This window comes from Babylonia areolata, chromosome 19 (genome assembly GCF_041734735.1).
Source record: "Babylonia areolata isolate BAREFJ2019XMU chromosome 19, ASM4173473v1, whole genome shotgun sequence".
Classification (NCBI taxonomy): Eukaryota; Metazoa; Mollusca; class Gastropoda; order Neogastropoda; family Buccinidae; genus Babylonia; species Babylonia areolata.
Window position 1 is genome coordinate 27794242 of NC_134894.1, and position 20972 is coordinate 27815213.

At 40.7% G+C, this 20972-nt stretch overlaps 1 protein-coding gene across 23 annotated transcripts in view; it reads left to right on the top strand.

Annotated features, from left to right (window-relative positions):
- LOC143293577 (uncharacterized) overlaps positions 1-20972 on the top strand; it is a 139358-nt gene that overhangs the window by 43659 nt on the left and 74727 nt on the right. The window contains exon 4 of one of the 23 annotated variants that reach the window (XM_076604600.1): positions 18617-20476. The exons of 17 other annotated variants lie outside the window; for them this stretch is intronic. In XM_076604600.1, the coding sequence (XP_076460715.1) occupies positions 18617-19059 (443 nt within the window). In that variant the 3' untranslated portion in view covers positions 19060-20476. 5 more of the 23 variants (XM_076604596.1, XM_076604591.1, XM_076604593.1 and 2 more) reach the window with 5 other exon arrangements.

Here is a 20972-nt window from a genome sequence, read left to right on the forward strand (position 1 = left end):
AGAGTATGTGGCGAATACAGCCACAGGTGTATATTACGGTTACCATCAGAGCAATCACCCCACACCTTATCAGTGCGAACACTGTGGACGATACTTTTCCTACAATCGCACCATGAACCGTCACAAATGGAAATGTGCAGGCACTCGGCGCCTGGAGTGTCCTGAGTGTGGACTTGTCTTTCATCGAATGGATGTGTTCAAGTCTCATGTGGCAAGGCACAAGCAGCAGGTTTAGTTAATGTCAGTTTCTGACTTTTCTCTTAAAGTTCAGTCCCTTCGAAACCCATGATCATCTTTCTCCCCAAATCTCAGCAATTTCAGCAAGGTAGTGATTGTATATAAGTAGTAATCTGTTTTATTGGGTGGGATTGGTTTTTATTGCTGGTGGAATTGTGACTGATCTGCCTGACTGAGTGGTCTGGACTGGAATCAGTGTTTGGAGTTCTTCTGTCAGTCTGTGTTTGTTTCCTGATGATAAGATAGACACAGGTGTGTGATACTTTTTGAAAGCAGTTATAAATTTCCCCCAATACAATAAAGTCATGAAAATAGACCTGTGATTCCCTTTCTTTGGGACTATCCTTTCTTTCAAACTTCTTTTTAAGAATAACTTTTAACACTCTAGAGCCATTTGTATCATATATGCCCAGTTGGACGCCAGTCTGTTGCATCACCACCACCGCCTGCCCCAGCCCGAGTCTTCCAGCGAGCACCAGTGCGGGATTTTCGATGCGATGGAGTTGATCACCTGCCCACATGGGGAGTAAGGGGCCGATGCAAACAGGGACACTGCCAGAGCCTAAGCTTTGTGAAGTGCATCAAGTGCAATGTTTTTCTCTGCCTCAACAAAGACAGAAACTGCTTCCTCTCCTTCCACCAGAAGTAAATAAAGAAAAAAGTGCTACTAACATTTGTATCAAATACGATACAAGACTAAACAGTACTTTCTTTAAAGTGACATAAATTTCCTTGGAGTTTTTGTAGCTTTGGGATCTAGAGGGCTGATTATTTTGTTGCCATAAAATGTAAATTTGTGGGTTATCTGAACGGCATAAGAAAGTTTAGACAGGGGGTGATGAAAGTTTAATGTTTATATAGATTTAAAGAGAAAAAAAGTCTTTTTACAGTTCATTTGATAGGGTTGACATAGTTCTGTTGTAGAATATTAATTTTGGTCCATTTTTGAAGTGGATAATATCTAGAACAGATAAAATATGGACATTTTCTCCTTCCTCCTACATATTCTGTCCTACCTCTCTCTGTCCCCCTTATTGATTTCTTTTCTTCAGTTCTTATCTTTTTTCTGTGGTTTGGCTGCTGAAAGCATTCTTCAGAAAGAAGAAAAGAGTAGCAAGGTTTTGGGGGTCTTTCCTTTTCTCAAGGTCAGTAGTGGAGAGAGGCTGGGATAGGGTGAAATAGAAACTTTTCTGTCCTGTCCACTGCTTGCAATTTGAAGTCTGCATCCCTTATTTAAATGTTCTTCAGTAAACTGATGTGTGGTATTTCACTTTTCTGTGAACACAGTTTACAATTCTCTGTCTGTCTGTGTCTGTTCATTTTTATGGATGGACAGTGATGTCATTTTTATGCACAGTTATGTGGTTTCATAATTTCTACACCCTGCTCTCTTAACCGGATGAACCCTGTATGAGCAAAGGATCAGGCTATCTCCAGACATCTGAGATTGACTCATTTATCGGGGTATATGTGGGCACAAAAAGAAAAAAAAAGTTGATTGATTCTTGAATTAAACAATTTATATTAAAAACAGTGCTTTAAATAATTTTGCAAAGTCCGGGATGGGATGAAACATTTTAACCTTCAAAGAAGAATTTGTAGAATTAAATTAAATTAAAAATATTGCTTAGAGCCCAGCCGACCATGAAGGCCATATCAGGGCTATCCACCATTCAAAGTCTGGTCACCGCAGATGGGCCACCCCAATGTGTGGTTGATTTGATTGAAGCCTCAACATCATGAGCAAAATTGAAGTGTGAATGATGCTGAAACTTGTTTAAGGTGTATGGTGGTTATATATATATATTTTTTTTTGTGTGTGTTATAAACAGATAATGAGATAAATTAATGTGTTCTCTGACAAGTTTTTGTATGTGATGACATGCTGCATGAATCATCCAGTATTTTTCACTTTTGTGGTGTCAAGAAATTGGATTTTTAGTACATATAGAGTGTTTTTGCCTGCATGTTTGAGCGAGTGTTAGCATTTGCACGTATACATAGTAAATGATCATGGCCAGAGCAGAGAACATATTGTTACAGTTACACTTACTTTCATGATGTAAATATACTTGTGATTTGGGTTAAGTGTTTTACTGTTTTGTGCATATTATGGGTTTTTGTATGGATCTTGATGATAAGTTCTGCCACAATAAATGAAAGTTCTTGGAGAGATTTCTTGTCTCAAAATTCTGTTAAGAGTGATGCCATGGTGATAGATGATGGATTGTGTGGAGGGATGATGGCAAGGTGCAGTGTGTGTGTGTGTGTGTGTGCGTGCGTGCGTGCGTGTGTATGTGTGCCTTGGGATATGACTAATGACAGCAATGGCCCCTTTGTGGTTGGCAGGATTATAAGCAACATGATGACTTGTGTTGCTGCTATTTTTCTTCTTGCTGATCTAATAAAGGGAAAAAGTGTTGTAAGGGTTCATTTTTCATGGGGACTGTGTTGAGGATTTGTAATACACATACCACAAATCTGACAGTGCAGATTTGTGACCATTTTCCAGTTACTGATCTTGTAACCACACCAGTTTGGGACTTCACTGGATTCTCCAAGGATGGATAGATGCCACAGTCTGAATCAGAGACTTACCTGGTTCTCGTGTGCTGTACCGTTGTTGTCAGTCATGGTCACACTTAAACTGAAAGCTTAGTAAAAATTTTCGGAAGATATATTTGATGGGTTGCATCATTTAAATAGCAACAGAGCAAGAAGAAGAAAAAACAACCCCCCTCCAATATTCGCTGTCAAGCAAAGCAGCATGCCCTTGCTCACTCATGGCAGTGCACACACAGAGCTTCACCTGTGTCTTTAACAGGGCCTGGAGAAAATATTCAGACAGCACAGCCCCAGACTAACTTGCCTAAAATTGAAAACAGTACATCTAATCTTGCCTCAAAGACAGAACACTTTCCCATTCCACTCTCCAATCTGTCTTTCACGTACATGCTCTTTTCTTGTGCCTGCAAGGGTTTCTTTCTTTTTTGTGAGGTTGATGAAAGCTAGCCACATCACATTAAGATTAAAAGCTACAGGTCAGATTCAGAGTCAGATGTTACTAAAAATGAATTAATCAGAAAGTAAAAAGTGACTTTTTACAGTGCTGGTGATCACCAGTCCCATTGTACCCATTATATTCACTCAGGCAGGTTCAGATTGCTGGACAGATGGGATTTGTGTTGCTAACTTTGGTGAGAAATGGATGTAGACAAGTGTGTGTCAAAGAAAAAAAGGATTGTTCTTGAATCAAAGATGGGAGTTGATGGCTGGCTTGAATTGCTGAAACAAGACGCCGCAGGACATCATTATATTTCAGTTTCAAAGTCCAAAACGTGTTTAGTTTCACTCTTGATTGATTCCCTTTATGCATGGCTGTGAAAAGAAAAGGAAAAGAAAGGGCATACACAACTGTGCATACATGCACATATATGCGCCCAGTGAAACACATACACATGCCTCGTAATTATACAGGTTAGATTCAATAAACTTTAATAAACCTTTGCTTTTGATTTTTAAAGAACTTCCCATGTGGGGAAGTCGCCAGGTTTGTTGAATATTAACTGATGGTCTTTAAAATTAAAAAAATTAAATTTAATTTTTATTATTTTTATTTTTTATTATGCTTCATTCAGGGGGTGGTGTTTCTTCCTTCCTAATTTGTAGAAATTACACTAAAAACACAGGCAAACCAGCAGATACTTAATTAGGAGTTGTGTCAACATTTCTGTTTCACAGACATTGATAAACTTGTGCAGACAGTTACTTACGTTAGACTTCAGAGCTGTGTTTGGTTGTTGTGCAGACTTTCCTATCAGGTGCCCCTCTTGTGAGATTGACATAAACTCCATGGAAGAGCTTAGAGCCCACCAAGAGACATGCTCGGTCCCCCAGGGGTTCGGGATGGGGATGGACAGTGCATCATTGCTGTGGGGAAAACAGGCACAGACGGTAGCACAGACTGCCGCCGTCTCCTCCACATTTGCCTTTTCCTGCTGTAAGTGTGGTCGCCAGTTTCAGTACCGGCGGAGTCTGACCCGTCACAAGTGGAAGTGCGAGAGCTCCAGAGTCTTGAACTGCACGCTGTGCCGATACACCACCTACAGGCCTGACAGTCTCAGAGCACACATGGAAAGGCACGGGGTGTTTCAGACCCCCCAGTTTCATGGCCACCTCTCTTGAGCAGTTTCTCAAACTGAGTAGTTTCCACCAAGTTTGCACTTGTGTTCCACAAGTCACGATTTAGTTGTGGATGGGATGTGATTTTGAAAGTGTATTAAATTTGGTTTACTTGTGACTTAAAAATTCACATTGTGTTGTGTTGTCTGGTCCTATAGTTTAATGGAATCATTCTTGCATCTGAAAACTCCTGTTTCTATTTAGGGATGGCCTTAGTTTCCACCACATAAAGTGGTATGTGCTCACTGGTGAGAGTGAAACAGATTAAAAGTATGACTTTTATAGCTGCATCAAGAGTGCAACAGATTTGGATGTGATCTTATTGATATATTATTATTGCTATTATTAAGATATTGTTAGTTGTAGTACATATATGGGGATATTTTTAAGGATTTGAAAGTCTTAGCAATGATATAACAGCAGTAAGACTAGAATCATTCTGTGACATAGAGCAGTAAGACCAGAATTATTTTAACCTGTGGAATCAAATGAATGAATATGAGAGCAGCTGCTGATTTGCCTCTGCAAAGCTTTTAAAATGGGTGTATATCTTTGTAAGAAATGGTGATGAGTGAAACACACACATACACAGTATGGTGTGCGGTGTTGATAGATTTGTTCATTCTGCATGGGCCTTACCAGTTTCCTGAAAAGCACAGTTGCTGCTGTTTGTCTTTTTTCCAATATTTACAAAAGAACTGATATTTGACCACCAGAAACTGAAATGATTACCTTAAGTTGAACAAACAGAAACTGATATGGGTCACCTTGAATTGTCAGTCTTAATTGGACACTTGTAATTAAAGAGAAAATGGAGCAAGTCTGATTTGGAGGCTGCAGAATTAAGGGAAGGCAAAACAACTTTTTAAAAGAACTATGGCGTTTGATGTAAAGCACTACTCTTCCCCACCTTAATAAGGCATTTGCTAGTTTGGGCAGATATCAGATTCTGTCTTGAGTAAATTCATTGTATTCTCAAAACAAAGAGTTGTCACAGAATGTACTACAGCTGAGATCAAGATCTAAAGACTTAGTGGCTTGAGCTGAGGAAAAGGGACATAAGATTATTAAAACTGAATGCAGTTGACACAGATTTCATGAACATAAATGTCACAGTCCCAACACCCAACCTGTTTTTTTTTGTTTTTTTTTAATCAGTGTGTATGTGCACACTTGGTGCAGTTTTCCTCCCTTGACTGGGCATTAGGTTAAAAGAAGGGGGAAAAAACAAAACATTATGTCTTCTCCCTTTAACGAAAAAAAACAACAAAAAACGAAAAACAAAGAAACAGACAAACAAAAAAACTTAGTAAAGTTTACTTTTCTTCATTGAAAGTTTATGTCAGATGGCAGTTTAACAGAACTAAAACCACCTCCAAATATACAAAGAGTTTATAGAAAATTGGGAAATACCTGTAGCTTCTGTCTGTTGCAGTTGTTTCAGGTTGGAGTAAAGCGATGATTATTATGATGTGTGCCTGTTTTGTCTGCAGCGACTATGCCCCGTGACTTGGCTTTGAATACCATTGACCTTGGTGTTGGCAAAAGACAGCTGGCGGATTGGAGCAGGGAGATATACCCTCCAGCTGGCATGATGCCCATGGGTGTAGTAGGGGGTGGCAACGGGTTGTACTGCAAGAACTGCATGTTCTACTGCCCCACTGCAGAGAAACTGTCTGAACACATGGAAACTTGCCCTGAGAAGAACTTGACTGAAGGAGGTGAGCATGGATTGCGACCCGATGACAAAGACTTGCAGGAGAGTAGTGAAGAAAGGGAACCGTTGCCTCCTGTTGACCCCCTCCGTCCATTCCGCTGTTCAAAGTGTGGGAGGAGCTACCAGCTGGCGCAGTCGCTTCAGCGTCATCGGTGGAAGTGTGACCAGTCGCGCCCTATGCCCTGTACTATCTGTGGGATGGTGTATTACCGGGCGGACAACTTGCAGAACCATCTCAAGTCAGTTCACCAGTGTTCATCAGCACCACATCTCCTGATCTGATTGGGGGCGGACTTGATTTGGTCCAGCGGTGACGGGACTGGGACTGGATTTGTCTGTTCTTGTGCAAAAATCATTTTGAAAAAGGTTGGGTTTCTGATGTGTTGATGTTCATGCGAATAGATGGATGGCAAATCAGTGAGTCTGGTTTTTTGACAATGTGAAGAAGTGGTGTCAGTGGGAGTCTTCATTTTCATAGGGGAAGAAAAACTGCAGACTTTTGACTGGAATGACTTTAGAAACTTACTGTGAGTTGTGAGACGGTGAAGCTTTTTGATATATATTCAGCTTGTAAGAACAGATGTCATTTATTTTGTATCTTTATCATTGATTACACAGATCGCATTTTCCATCAGCTTTTTTGGGTACCGAGAATAACAGAAGAAAACAAATGTTTACCTGAAGACAGTTTGCTAAAACTGACGTGGGTGGTCATTAAGAACTTCAGTTCTTTCACACAGTGGGTAGGTGGTACAAACCAGCACTCCATTGCTCACACTGTAACACACAACTGAATCGAACATCACAGTGTTTTCAGTATCAGTGCAGTGGCAGGTCGATTTTCAGGACTGGGGTTAACAGAATGTCATGGAAAGGATCATTTTTAGGACTTTTGACATTTCTTCTCATGCATCCATGCCTCAGTAACATGTTTCAGCCACATGCCCACTCCTACAGCTACATACTTTTTCATTGTGCTGCTAATATTTATAATTGTTTCTGATTTTCTTGTTCACCATGGGCCATTGCAACAAATATTTAATGAACATCTTGCACTGAATGACGTACAGTGTAGGTGTTAGTTCTATGCCCGTACTCTTCGCAGCAGTCGAAGGGAACCATTCTGCTAAGGCACAGTCTTCACAAATAAGTTTTGTTGTGAATTTGTGCTGTAGAGGGCTGTGGTTTTCTGGTCAAATGGAAAACCATGACCAGCAAGCACATGGCAGTACCAGTTGGTTACATGTGTAGCCCTCACATCATGTTACAGCAGTAATAGATCAGAGGAATACAATTTCGTGGACATCTTTTGACTCTGCTGTCCTGGTTTTTTGTTATACCATGTCATGCCCTTCCATGTATCATGTAGTTTGCTTCTTGATAATGTTGAGACTGTTATCTGGTTTCTTGAACAGTTTTTTTGTCAGTGTCAATCAATATGTGACCTTGAAGGTTTTAAATTCAAAGAAAAGAAAATCAAAAAAAAAAAAAGAAAAAAAAAAAGACTTGCTTCCTCAGATTATCCTGTACTTGGCATTCTGACATTTGATTTTATTGTTCTCTTGTATGATGAAGAAAGACTTGTATTAAAGTGAAATTGTGTTTCATTTTTATTTCTCAGACTGCATTCATTTTCTGTAATGCAGCCCCATGTTCATAACTTGTGTGTTCAAGGAGTGTTGTTTAAGGCAGACCTGACAGACCATATAACTGCACATTGGTGAAATCTTCTTTTGTAGAATAAAGTGAAAAGGCAGAATCGGATGGATTTCTTGTGGTAATGGTTTTGTCTTGCGGAACTCTGGCAGGAAGTTGGGATCTTGTGAGATTGTGTGAACATGAGAGCCTGTCAGCGAGTGGTTTGTCTATGTTGGAAAGGTGCAACAGCTCGTCTCCTCAGCCCTGTCCAGGCTGTTGCTTCTTTTTACAAAACTGAACCATTGTAAGATTTCACCCATGTATTTCAAACACACTCATGCATGTGCGCGCGCGCACACACACACATGTATGTATGTATGTATGTGCAGGCACACACTCGCACACACAACACACAAAGACAACAAACATAAATAGATAACAGCTGTAGAAGAGTGGATAGCAAGTTACTTATTCTGTCTCATGATTTTCAACCTTTGCCAGCTTTCCATTCTTTCAGACTTGCACAAATAAGACAATGACACAAGCCACCCATGCTGAACTACCATTGCAACTTACTCAGTTTAAATAAAAAAAATACTCTCTCAAAACTCAAACTCCCAGGCTCAGAATGTTGCAGAAGCTTTGATCCTGGCAGACCTAAAAGGATTAAAAGTGTGAATCCTGCAATATAAACGTTAACTCAGCTTCAGGTGATAATGGCTCCCAGTGCATTAATTCTTTGATACTGTGATCGCTGAAGTTCTTGTCAGTGAAGGATTGCTACCCTTTGACAACTGGACAAAGAAGCCAGCTGGTATTCTCTGGTCAGACTTGTTTCTCGTGGGACAGTGTCTCGTTTTATTTATCAAAAATAGTATCATATTCAGTTATTTGCACATCTCATCTGAAAAATCTGGAAGAGTTGTCCTTCCATTCTGTACTCCAGCTTGGTTTCACAGAGACCCATTTACTGACAAATAAGCCTTATGGAAGATAATGCAATATTTTCAGTTGAGTGTGGTATGCTCAGTGAGATGGTGTATGTGGCCAGTTTTTGCTCTTGACTCTTGAGAATGGATCTCATGCTGACTGTTGAGAAAGTTAACTGTGGAAACTGTTCATTAGGCATATAGAGGACAAAACAATTTGAAGTATATCCCTTTCATCTGTGCATGGGCATAGCGCTATAAGCAGACAGAAGTGTGATCTTTCTCTTTATATACAAGTTCCTGCAGGCATCCATTTCTCTCCAGGAGACAGATCAGATGTTTGATTCTATTCCCATATGCTTTACATCTTAAAAAAAAGAAAGTTTCATAACATTTATGGCTCTTAAGATATAAAGTGATAAAAAGAGGAACCATGATGATAGTTAAAAGTGGGAGCTTGCTTTGTTTGAATTTAATAATATTTCTTTTGTCAAGGAGTAGTCAGTGTTTGCTTTGTGTCCATGTTGCCTCTGGGGTAATGATCAACATGGTTCTGAAGTGAATCACTCCCATGTTACTTTATCCTGTTGTTCTTATTGCCATTCTTGTTCTTGAAAAGATATTTGTATTTAAAAGAGGGGAAGGCAGAGAGACATTGTGTGTGGTTAAAAAGTGTGCACTGCTTTGAAGTTAAGAAGGGAAAATATATATATTTTTTTTTAAACTAAAAAGAAGAAAACTGAAAGAAAAAACTCCCAAAACTGCAACAAAACTTCAGTTTTTAACTTGTTCAGTTTTAGGAGCGACAATGGGGGTATGGGGATGGCGGTATTCTAGAGATATGTATGACCGTCCATTTCTGTTTTGCCATTGCAGATGTGGCTCCGAACATGGCAGAAGTTGTCATTTCGGGGGTCAACCGCCTCAGCCAGGTGGAGTTGACGTCTGCTGCGCAAACATCCCTCGCGTGTACGCAGCTCCCTGCGCCCCAGCTTGGAGAAGTGCTGCAGGGGCCAAGTCAGCCCCCGGTCTTTTCTGTGTCCACCATAAGTCAGTTAGAATCCATTATCCCACCACCCCCCTCACCTGCCCTTTCCTCTCATGGTGATGAGGCCCCATCTGTCAGTGGCTCGATGGAGGAGGCTCGCAAGCAGTCGATGCAACAGCCGCAGGCGGAGAATCTGTCTGGTGACCCTCCCAGTGCTATTCAGTTAAGTCCCCACCACCAGACGTCGTCCCCCAGCACTGGAGGCCAGGGGTATCCCCCATTCAGCCAGCCCCAGTTTCCCCCTCGTCCCGGAGCCATGCCGGCGCTAAGTCACCCCCAGCAGAGGCTGAGTCCTATCGACCTGGCCATGAATTCGTCAACGCCTCCGCAGTTCCCTCGCCCTATCAGGCTTCAGTTTTCTCCAGGGAGGAGGTTGGGGGAGAAGAAACTGTACCACTGCTCGGAGTGTGAGAAGGTGTTCCGGTCTCAGCAGGCCCTTAGCTACCACCGGAATGCTAAACACGGGTGCAGGGAGGATTTGAAATGCCCTCTGTGTGGTAAAATGCTGGGCCACAAGCAGCATAAGAATTACCATATGAGACATGTCCACAATGTAGATTCCTCAATCAATCTGTAGAAGGGGATGAAGTGTTCAGCCAGTAGTTGCATTTTTAGGTGATTTCCCATACATTTTTCTCAGTTGGAAAGCCTGGACTGACATCCTTGGTTCAGAGGTTGGCATTTCATTCTGAAAGATGCACACATCGGGGATACGTTGGCACTGTTGTTGTTGGGGTGGCAGATTCTGAACCAAGAACCAGAACAATATTCAGACTTGGGTCAGGCTGAGTTGAACATGGAGTTGAATGCATTTACAGACTTGTTCACCTTAGAGCCGAAAGCGTGTGCATGTAAATTTGTTCAGCTTAAAGCGTGTACATACTTGTTCAGCTTCATGGCTTAAGTCATTCTAGTGTTGAGAAAGTGATACATTTTTATATGTGTATGCCATAAGGGGAAGAAGGCTTTGGGTGTCGAGTTTTATAGATTTGTGCCATATATTATTATTGATTAAAAAAAAAAAAAGAAGAAAAAAACAAAACAAACAAGTTTACAAGACTGCCATAAACGTTGAAGGAAAAAAAAGATCTGATGTTTTTCAGTTCCCTCCAATTCCCCTCCCACTCCCCCTGTTCTTTTTTTATGGCTTGATTTGATTATAGTGCATGTTCTTTGTTTAAATTATCATTCTTAGGAATGGACCTTCTGAATAGTGTGCCCATCTCACTGGAACTTGAGTGGTCTGGGTTCTTTTAGGATGATGATAAAGATGGTCCCAGATGCACAATGCATTTTCTGCACAATAAAGAAGTCATGGGTGAAAATAAAGCAGTCTCTTGAAAATATTTCAAGAAAAATAAAGTCTCTGGGAATTTTTTTTTATTAAAAAAAAAAAAAAATTAAATTCTTCTTTCATCGGTGATCAAATATATACATATTGAGGAAAAAAAATCAATTGATGGTTGTGGACAAGGGTTACATGCAGTCTGTAGGGAAAGCAGACAAAATTTCAAATCATTCGTGGCAAGAAAAAAAAATACTGTACTGGGCCTGTAGACGGTGCTTTGTTTACTTATTTAAATCTGGTGCATGTTGTGATAGAAGGATAACCATTGGTTTATGTTTAAAAAAAAAATGTTACTGTATTTGGCCAGTAGATGGTGCTTTGTTAACTTTTATAAAGTCTCCAGTATGTTATGATAGAACAATAATAGATAAATGTAAAAAAGTGGACGGATGACTCAGATGCAAGGGACACTTTGCATGTCAGATACACATACCAGAGATGATTCTCCTGTTTCTTTAAGAACACCATTTTGTACATTTCCCCCGATAGGTGCACATACAAACCTACCAGAATGAGTAACAAAAAAGCACTCCTTCCATTTTATTGTCTGCAAAAATAACTCCTTCCATTTTTTGGTAATTGGCACTGGGCATGTTTTCCCATTGTTATTGTGATGTATTCTCTGTAGAGATTTTTTAAATGATCTTTGTAGTTCAGTAGTGGGAAGGACAGAGTTGACACTGACGTTGCAAATTGCACAGTGATGCTTCATATACTGTACACTGTTGTACAGCCTATATATTTATGTCTGTATTGTGCGTCATGGATGAGATGAATTGGAAGTGTCTGGTTAGAGAATCCCATCTAAGGGATGTTTGTGTTTCTTGCAGCAGGTGGGTGACTTGTGAAAGACTTTCCTTGGGAAAAAACCAACAACATTATCATTGTTATTTTATGTTTATTTCATTCACAGGGTGTGTCCCAGAAGCCCATCGTTTGTGGGCAGAGGGCAAGAGTGGTTTTGAACTAGAACCCAGAGGTCGAGTCGGTCTGCAATATCAGCACCAGTCTCCCTTGGCGCCTAGAACGGAATCGTCAGATCCAGAGGTGACGGAACGTTCAAGGGGTTTATTGAGCTGCCCTGTGTGCAACACAGTTCTTCCTGATGTCAAGCTTTTCTGCAAGCACATGCGCCTGGAACATTTGAAACATATCTGTGTGCTGTGCTGGAGGTCTTTTAACTCTCACCAGGCTTTGGGGTTCCATCGAAATGCCACCCATGGCACTAAGGAACATCTGAGGTGTAATATCTGTGGCAAGACGTTTGCTCACAGGCAAAATAAACAGCAGCATATGAGAAATGTGCATCACCTCCCAGATTATGGACCCTGACCTGTTCTGTGACACTGTGTTTGACTGATCAATGCCATCTCACTTGCCTAATTCCATGAACAGCTTACAAGTCGAATGATAATGTATATGACATGTCTGAGACAGGATTTAATGGAAATCAGAATGTGGTGTTGAAATTGGCTTATTGGTACTGGATGCAGACTTAAAACTGGTAGTAAATTTGTTGCGAAGTTTCTATTGGCTGCAGACGTTAAACTGGTTTGATCAAGCTTTAAATTGAAGTGAGTGATAAGGAGGTTGAATATTGTTTTCCAGGGTGATAAATTACTTTCACATCAGGACATTGTGGCTTTCTGCTTTTCGATGAAAAACAAGATTACTTTTTTTCAGTCTGTTCCTCAACCTTCACCCTGCCCCTCCTTAACATCTGTATGCGCCCCCCCCCCCCCCCCATCCCCGCCCCCCATGTCCCCCATGAAGAGGGGGGAAAAAAGATGCTCTTCATCCTTCATCAGGGTGACTGATGTGTGCTTGTGTGACAGCATTCACATTCAACGTATGTGAACAGGTATCCATGATCAACAAGAGTTTAGCTGCAGGGGTGAATTATGTTAGTGGATGGATATATATATATTTTTTTTTTTACATACAAGACGTTTCATAAACAGAGAATATATATATATATATATAATTTATTGTTTTTCTGCAATTTTCATACACAGAGAAATTACATTTTTATTTGGTTGAAATGAAAATATTAACCCTTGCAAAGTCGTCTTTTTTTCTTTCTTTTTTTTTGGGGGGGGGGGGGGGGGGGGGGGGTGAATGCATCATTTCATTCACTTACTCTATGCAAGGATCCATTCACTTTCAGTTCTACTCAACTCCAGTATCAGTGGACTGAGGAAAATCTGCTCCTGTTAACCATTATTCATGTTTTGAAAGTGAAAACTTGAAAGAGTTCAGTGTACCTTATTTGTGAATGTTACCAGTTCTGACTAATGTCAGTGTTAAGAAAGGTTTTCTTTTTTGTGTTGGTTTGTTTTTTGTTTTTTCTTAGACAGTTAGAGGGTAGGTTTGGTGAAGCCATGATTATATTTATTTCTGTAGTCTCCACAGTTTGCGTACAAACACTTTCCCCCCACCCCCTCCCCGGACAGCTTTTTGTTGTATCATGGTTTTTGACACTTACTCCAACTTGCGTTTGCTGGATTTAGGCTGTATTTTACCTACCTGGAAACTTGAAGTGTCTATTTTGAAGGGGAAAAGGCAGTGGTTATGCTCAGAGAAAAACCACACAAGAAAAGCAGTTCGCTTTTCCTATCCTACCCTCCATGAAAAAAACCCAAAAAACAAGATCTCAAATGAATGTTAAGAGAACAACACACAGACATATACTGATAGACTAAACTGAAGCTGCCTTTGGTTTTCACTTCCCTTCAGCTGTTTGTCTGGACAGTTCTTAACTTCATCACTGTGATTTTGAAAGCACCAAGCCCCTTTTCTAAGGGAGAAAAAAAGAAAAACAAAACAAAACAAACACACAAACAAACAAAAAACCCTCTTCAAATGCCAGACATGATGTGCAGAGATGAGACAGTCTCTTTGGAGATAGTGCTGTATTGCCTGTAAATTCTGTGATTTGATCAAAAAATTTTTCATTTACTGCTGAAAAAATATGTATGCCCCCCTCCCCCCCCCCCCCCCCCCCCCCCCCCCCCACGCCCAGCCTCTCCTGCCAAAAAAAACCCAACAACAACCAACAAAACAAATCATTTGATGTAAAGTGATATCCCTTTCAGTTTCATTACTGATTAAATCATTTCTGTTTATATTTCTGTTTGGTAGAAACGGGAAAAGAGAAAGCATAGTGATAGAATATGTGGACTGCCTTGTAAAAAGAACTTATTTATTTGGTATACTATTGTTCAGTATTGTATTACAAGTTCTAAATATTCATAATAATGAAATCAACTGAAAACATATACGACTGGCAGTTGTCATTTTTAGTGGTAAAAATGCTTTTGCTGAAACAGGATTAGAAAAAAATGAAATGACAAAAAAGTGATTTTGCTGAAGATAATGAAATGAATACTTATCTCCAGTATTTTTACAAGAAGGATTGCATGATATGGGTGTTGGGGTGGGGGGTGGGGGACAACAAAAAACTTGTGAAGGACTGGCTTTAGTTGTTTGACTGTAGGTGAGGAAAGGAAACAAAAGTTGAAACCCTCCAGTGGAGTTACCTGTGTGTCCATATTTACCATTGCAGACCACAGGAGCAGGGAGGAGCGACAGTGGAGTGATGTTGATGGGTTGTATCATGCAGGTAGGGCAGTGCACCTGGACGATTACCTGAAGAATCATTTACCTCTGGCCGCCGGACCCTCGGACTGGCTGAGACATGAGGGTCTGCGAGGCCTGTCAGTGTGTCCGTCGTGCAACGTGGTGCTGGCCAACATGGTGGCCTTGATTGACCACATGCGGCGCATTCACAACAAACATGTCTGCAAGATCTGCTTCAAATTGTTCAACTCCCGCCGGGCCCTGGGCTTCCACCTGAACGCCACCCATGGGGCCAAGGAGCACCTGAGGTGTCCCCTGTGTGGGAAGAACTTTGCTCACATGCAGAACAAACTGCAGCACCTGAAGAGCGTTCATAATGTCATTCAGCAGCAACAGACATGATAATTTGGAGATATTACGAGGCTCCTGTTTGTGTGCATGTGTGTGTGTGACAAGTATAGCGATTATTGATACGAAATTTAAATGATGTATTTGAGTAGTTTTGTGGATTTGTGTTCGTTGTACAAGAGCGTTTCATCAGTGGATCTGAAAATCTGCATTTGTGCTTTTTCCCCCCTTTTAAAAAAAATATCTAAAGAGAGATGTGGATTGAAGTGTTTTTTGGAAGTTGTGAACTTGAGGAAAGCAAACCATTTATTTTTTTTGTGGAAAGCAAATCATGTGTACTGTTTTATCTTCCCTACTCATTTCTCTAAAAAAAACTTTTATGCTCTGTGATGACATTGCTGGTCCACTCTGTGTTGAGGGTGCTTTCAGTGTGTGTTACAAGTATTTATATGGAAACAACTTGTGCAGTATTGATACGGTTTGTTTATACTTGATAGACAGTAGCATGGGATCCAGTTCACTCCCTCTTGTCTCTGTCTCTCTGAGGTACTCCGAGTATCTCTCTTTCTACCCCCCCCCCCCCCCCCCTCTCTCTCTCTCTCCTTGGTATATGTGTTTATTACTCAGAATAGCATTGGATCTGTTTCATTCTCTCTCATTGTCTCTCTCTCACTCACACTGTTTGAGTCTGTACCTCTCTCCTATGTATACATTTGTCAGTCGTATGAAGCAAAGTCATCAAAATATTTTTAAAGCAGGGTCGGGTTTACACCTGTAGCTCCAGAGAAACCAGCTTCAGCGTTCCTCTTCTTTAACTTCTGCGGGTCAGAACTTTTTCTGTGGAGGAGGTTGAGATGATGTATCATCAGTGCAGATTGTACAGATCTGGGGTTTTGGTGGCAGTTACATCAGGGTGACAGTTGTCTGGCTGTGGCTTATTGATAGGAGTTGTGGGGGGGAGGGTGTTGGCTCTATGTGGAGTTTCTGCTTTCATGGATTCATGGTGCTGATGAATGTGCATGCATTCACATGTATACACCACGAAAAACACCCACTATCCTCCTTGCTGCTCCCTGTCTGTGTCATTCCAGAAACATCACTGGTTGTATTGAGGGTTAAAAAAAATTATGTGTATCAATTTTTGATTCTTTTTATCATTTTCTTTTTTAACCTGCTCACCCACATCCCCAGTGTGCAAACCTTGATTTCTTGGGAAAAAAAGTTTCTTAAATTGAGTGGCCGGATTCACATCTGTGATGTTTCATGTGATCATCACATCATCATCTTTTGCCATTATCATTTTTGATAAACTTAACTAAAGGCTGTGCTATAGGTTTTGTATACGAACAGAGATTAAGTGAAAAACACCCAGGGGACCAGCTTATAAAAGAAGAGGTGGATTAGTATCCAGTACATAGGGGTGGGCTGCAGTGTCCAGGACAAGGGATGGGAAAAGATTCAGATATGGAATGAAAAAAGTGAAAACTTAAAAACAGTTGCACAGTGGAACAGGCTTCACTCAGTAGACCAGAAACTGATGACTGCTGTGCCCAAGCTTTAGTGCTTTTCTGTGTTGTTGCAGGATGGCAACAGCATGACACAGGTGACCTGGTCGATACCAGTGTGGAAGGGTCAGTGCAATTTGATTGTGTGGCTGACGATGAAGATCTGGCTGGTTATGAAGCTTTTAACCCAGGAGGCCTGCTGTCTGGCCTTCAGAGAACACAGTTTTCCCAGAGGGAAGGAGAGGCTTGGGAGAAACATGGGCTGTCTTCTGAGCATGGGCACCCTGTCAGCCTTCTGTCTTGCTGTTTTTGTGACCACATGGCCAACACAGGCAAAGAGCTGTGTGCACATGTCCGTAGATCCCACAGAAAACACCTGTGCATCAAGTGCTGGAAGATATTCAACTCATTTCAGGCCCTAAGCTATCACCGAAATGCCAAGCACGGGGAAAATGAGAGCCTGCGATGTCATCTGTGCCACAGGACGTTTGCTCATTTGCAGCACAAAAACAAACACGTCAGAAAAGTTCATGGCATTGGGGGGACTTATGATCCGCTGCAGTAAAACAAACGTGAAAGAAAAAGTGTGGCATTTGGGACTCTTTGAACCCTGAGTAAAATTGTGGTTCTTTTTGGAACAAGTTGTTTGGTTGTTGTCGGCATACAGTCTGAACGGGATGGATCTCTCTTTTCAGAACAAGTTGGTGTTTGTTGGCATACTGTTGGAACGGGACATATCTTTCTTTTTGGAAAATTGGTTGTTGGCATGCTGTTAAAATGGAGTGAATCTGTCCCTTTTGGTGATCTCAGAGGATTGATTTTTCCTTTTAGTTAGAAGAGCGAGGGATAGAGAGTTAGAGTGAGGGATAGAGAAAATGGAAATGGCAAAGAGTTTTTAGAGACCACTGATAAAAATTAGCATCTTTTTTATCGGATCATTTTTTTAAAAAAAGAAGGGAAATTTACATGTTAATTGATACACAAAAACAGATTGCTGAAGGTGCCAGGTCACCAAATGCAGTTTGAAAGATCAAAGATGGGAAAGGAGTATTGCTACTCTGTGTGTTGACTTTTGATGGTGCAGTGCTGGAGCAAAATACAGTGCATGAAGGACGAGGGGGAAGTGGATGTGTTACAGTATGGTGTGTCGTTTTGAGCTGAATTACTGACCACATTCCTCTGAAAAAACTTAGTCCTGGTGGCTTCACTGTGATGGAAAGTTGCTCTTATCATTGTCAAATCAAAAGTCACATGGGGAGAAATGCAGCCATGTAGATTGCCCAGATAACTGAAAGGTTTGTAAGAAGCTTATGAGGAACTGTCAGGTTGTATAAGTATGTTCTGAATCGCCCCTGAAGTCCGTTCTGTAATATAGCAAAGATAAGAGTGGGGCAATGCAATGCAGTGAAAAAATTGAGGAGACCCACATGTTGGACAAAAGTTACTTTTCTGCAAGTACAGTTCAGGATTTTGGACAAGTACACAATTGATAGATTGAAAACTGTATTAAAATATACATTCATCACACATGTGTGTGTGTGTATATCTATATATATCTATATATATAATATATATTGTTGCTGGTTTCAGAATTATTTTGATTGAAACAGATAGTCTTCCAGTGTTTAAATGCATGTTTTTGAATGAGGGCTTATTTCAAATGTAAGTGGACAGCTTACTCTATTCAAAGACAAGCTTTTTTCCAGGTGTCACCTTTCCCTCATCATTTCGTTGTTAGAGCCATGGCCATCAACTATTCACTGACATGTAGGTATTGTCACTGGGTTTGAATGAAAATGTGCCAGATAATGTTTCAGATTTGATGAGGGGTGGGATAGACAACACTTCAGACTGGTTTTTATTTTCTCCTTCAGGTTCTGTAATTTCATGTTTAACAGAGCAAAAGTATTGGTTGATTGCAAACAGTGTGCGTGCGAGATCAGTGATTGTCCTTGATTGACTGTAAACCAAGTTTGTTGGGGTGTGCAATGAATTATTGTCCATGATTGATTGTTAACAATGGTCATGGGGTGTGTGACCAATCATTGTCATTGTGGCGTGTGCGTGTGTGGCGGTTGGTTCCAGGTGTGGTGGGGTTACCGTTAGAGTGGAGGAGGAGGTTTGGTGAGGAGGAGGGGTGCAGGGGCTCCCCAGTGTGGGCATGTTCGGTGTGTGGCGCCCCCTTCCTCTCCCTGTCGCAGCTCCTCCCCCACGTGTCCTCTGTGCACGGGAAGGTGGGCTGCCCCCTGTGCGGGGAGGTGTTCAACTCCCGCCAGTCTCTGTGCTACCACCAGGACAAGCGGCATCGGCGCCGCGAGGAGCTTCGCTGCAGTATCTGTGGAAAGATGTTCACCCGGATGTGGACCAAGAAGAAACACATGGAGACTGTGCATCACGATTTCTTCAACCCTCCTCCAACCTCGTTGGATCATCAGACATCTCTGATGGATTCTTCGACCGCGTTGCCTTCAGGTCATCGGGCTTCTCTGATGGATCCACCGAGGACGTTACCATTGGGTCATCTCTGATGGACGTGTTGAGGATATTTGTTACGGTTCATGCTTCTATGCAGTGTAGAGGATTGGTGTGTGAATTTGATCATGAGTGAAACTGACCCCTCCTCCCCACCCCACTCCCCCCAAAAAAAGTAAAGAAAAAAAAAAGGAAATAGGTTTTATCACAGTGCTGTGTGGATTTATCATGTTTGAAACTGCTTCTATTAAAAAAAAATTAGTTTTTGATCATGAGTGAAACTGCCTTGCAAGTGCTGGTATATGACAACTTCTCAAGTAAACCTCACACCTAAGAATGATGAAGAAAAAAAATCATGAACAAAATTTGTTTGAAAGTGTATCATGTTTATAAATATGGAGAAATTACACATTTGCGTATATCCATTAAATTGATCTAGTGCATCTTATCTTGATGGTAGCTGGCTGAATGCAGGCAGATTTTAGTAGTGAGGGAGATTTGTGTGAGAAAGAGGTGATAATTTAATTCGTTTAAATTTTTCCTTTAATTTTTCCTTTAAAAAAAAAAAAAAAAATTAAATTCATTTTTTTTTGTGTGCCTTGTTCATTAGTTTAATACCTGAACCAGTTTCTGTCGTGTGTTGAAACTACAGAGAATGCTTGTTTACTAAAGTTTTGGGTCTTTGGCATCCTTGGTCTGTGCATCCTCTTCTGACTTTCTGTCATCTCTTGACCTTTTCTTTCGGTCTTTATCTGCCTAGGTTGAAAAAAGGTAGGGCTTGGTTGACATGGGTGATTTCCGGAGGTTCGTGTATTTCCATGAATGATCATTTGGTTTTTATCTATCATTTTTGAAAAATCTTTTTTTTTTTTTTTTTTTTTTTTTTTTTTTTTTGTCTTTGAATGCAGTGATTGTGTGAATATTTTGAATTGTGAGATTTAAAAAAAAAAAAAGATTTTACAATGCAAAAATAATCTTGCCACTTAAATAGAAATTATTTATACATTTTATCATAGATAGGTTTTATTTCACTGTTTCAGCATTCAGGTTTTCAAAGACTCATCATCTTAGGAACCCCTAAAATGTGTGCATTTTGTGTGTGGGTTGGGACAGGAGGGTGGTTGCGAGGTATCTTTGATCCTTGTGTTACTCTGAAATAAGCTGTAACATTGTTACTTTAAATAAGTAGCAGCAATAGACTGTACCAGTGTGCTGCAACATGTCACTACTGAAGATGCCTGTGAGAAGTTGCTACTGAAGATGTTGTTCTGGACAAAGGCAAGGACTCCTTGTTACCTGTCCTTCGTTAGCCAGGCAATATCTTCACTCCTCTCTCTTCTGGCTGCCTAAGTCTGACTACTCTATACCCTCCTTGCACACACGTGTGCATGCACACATATATTTGCTAATGACAGGAAATGTGAAACATCACATGTTTGAAACATGATTTGGAAGATAGGAGAATTACAACAGGTATTAACAGAAACAAAAACTGTTTCCTTCCGATTCTATGACCTTTGTTTTGCTCCTTTTGTTTTTTTTATTAAAAAAATAAAAGTTCCTCCTGAGACTGCTCAGGCGCCGGAGGATGTGGGAAGTATTACTTCTGGAGGCAAGATTTACATCTCACATGATGTGACGCAAGTGTTGCTCTGTTGAAGGAAGGGAACGTAATATGGTCTAGTGTTCTTTGTTCAGTGTGGAGTTTTTCTTGACTGATCTTGGGATTTCTTGTGTTCTTTGTTTTGGAGATGTTTATATCTATTGCTAAGATCTCGATGATTTCATGGAACAGAATAGATCATGCAAGGTGAAAAACTTACAAAAAAGAGGTAGGACCTACTCAGCTTAAACTAAGCATCGCTTGCATCTTGTATGTAATGCAAAATGGATAGAATTTCCCTGTGGCTTCTGAGGAAAGTCTCGTGGAAAGATTCAGATGTCATATAAAAAATCAAAAAAATCTGGG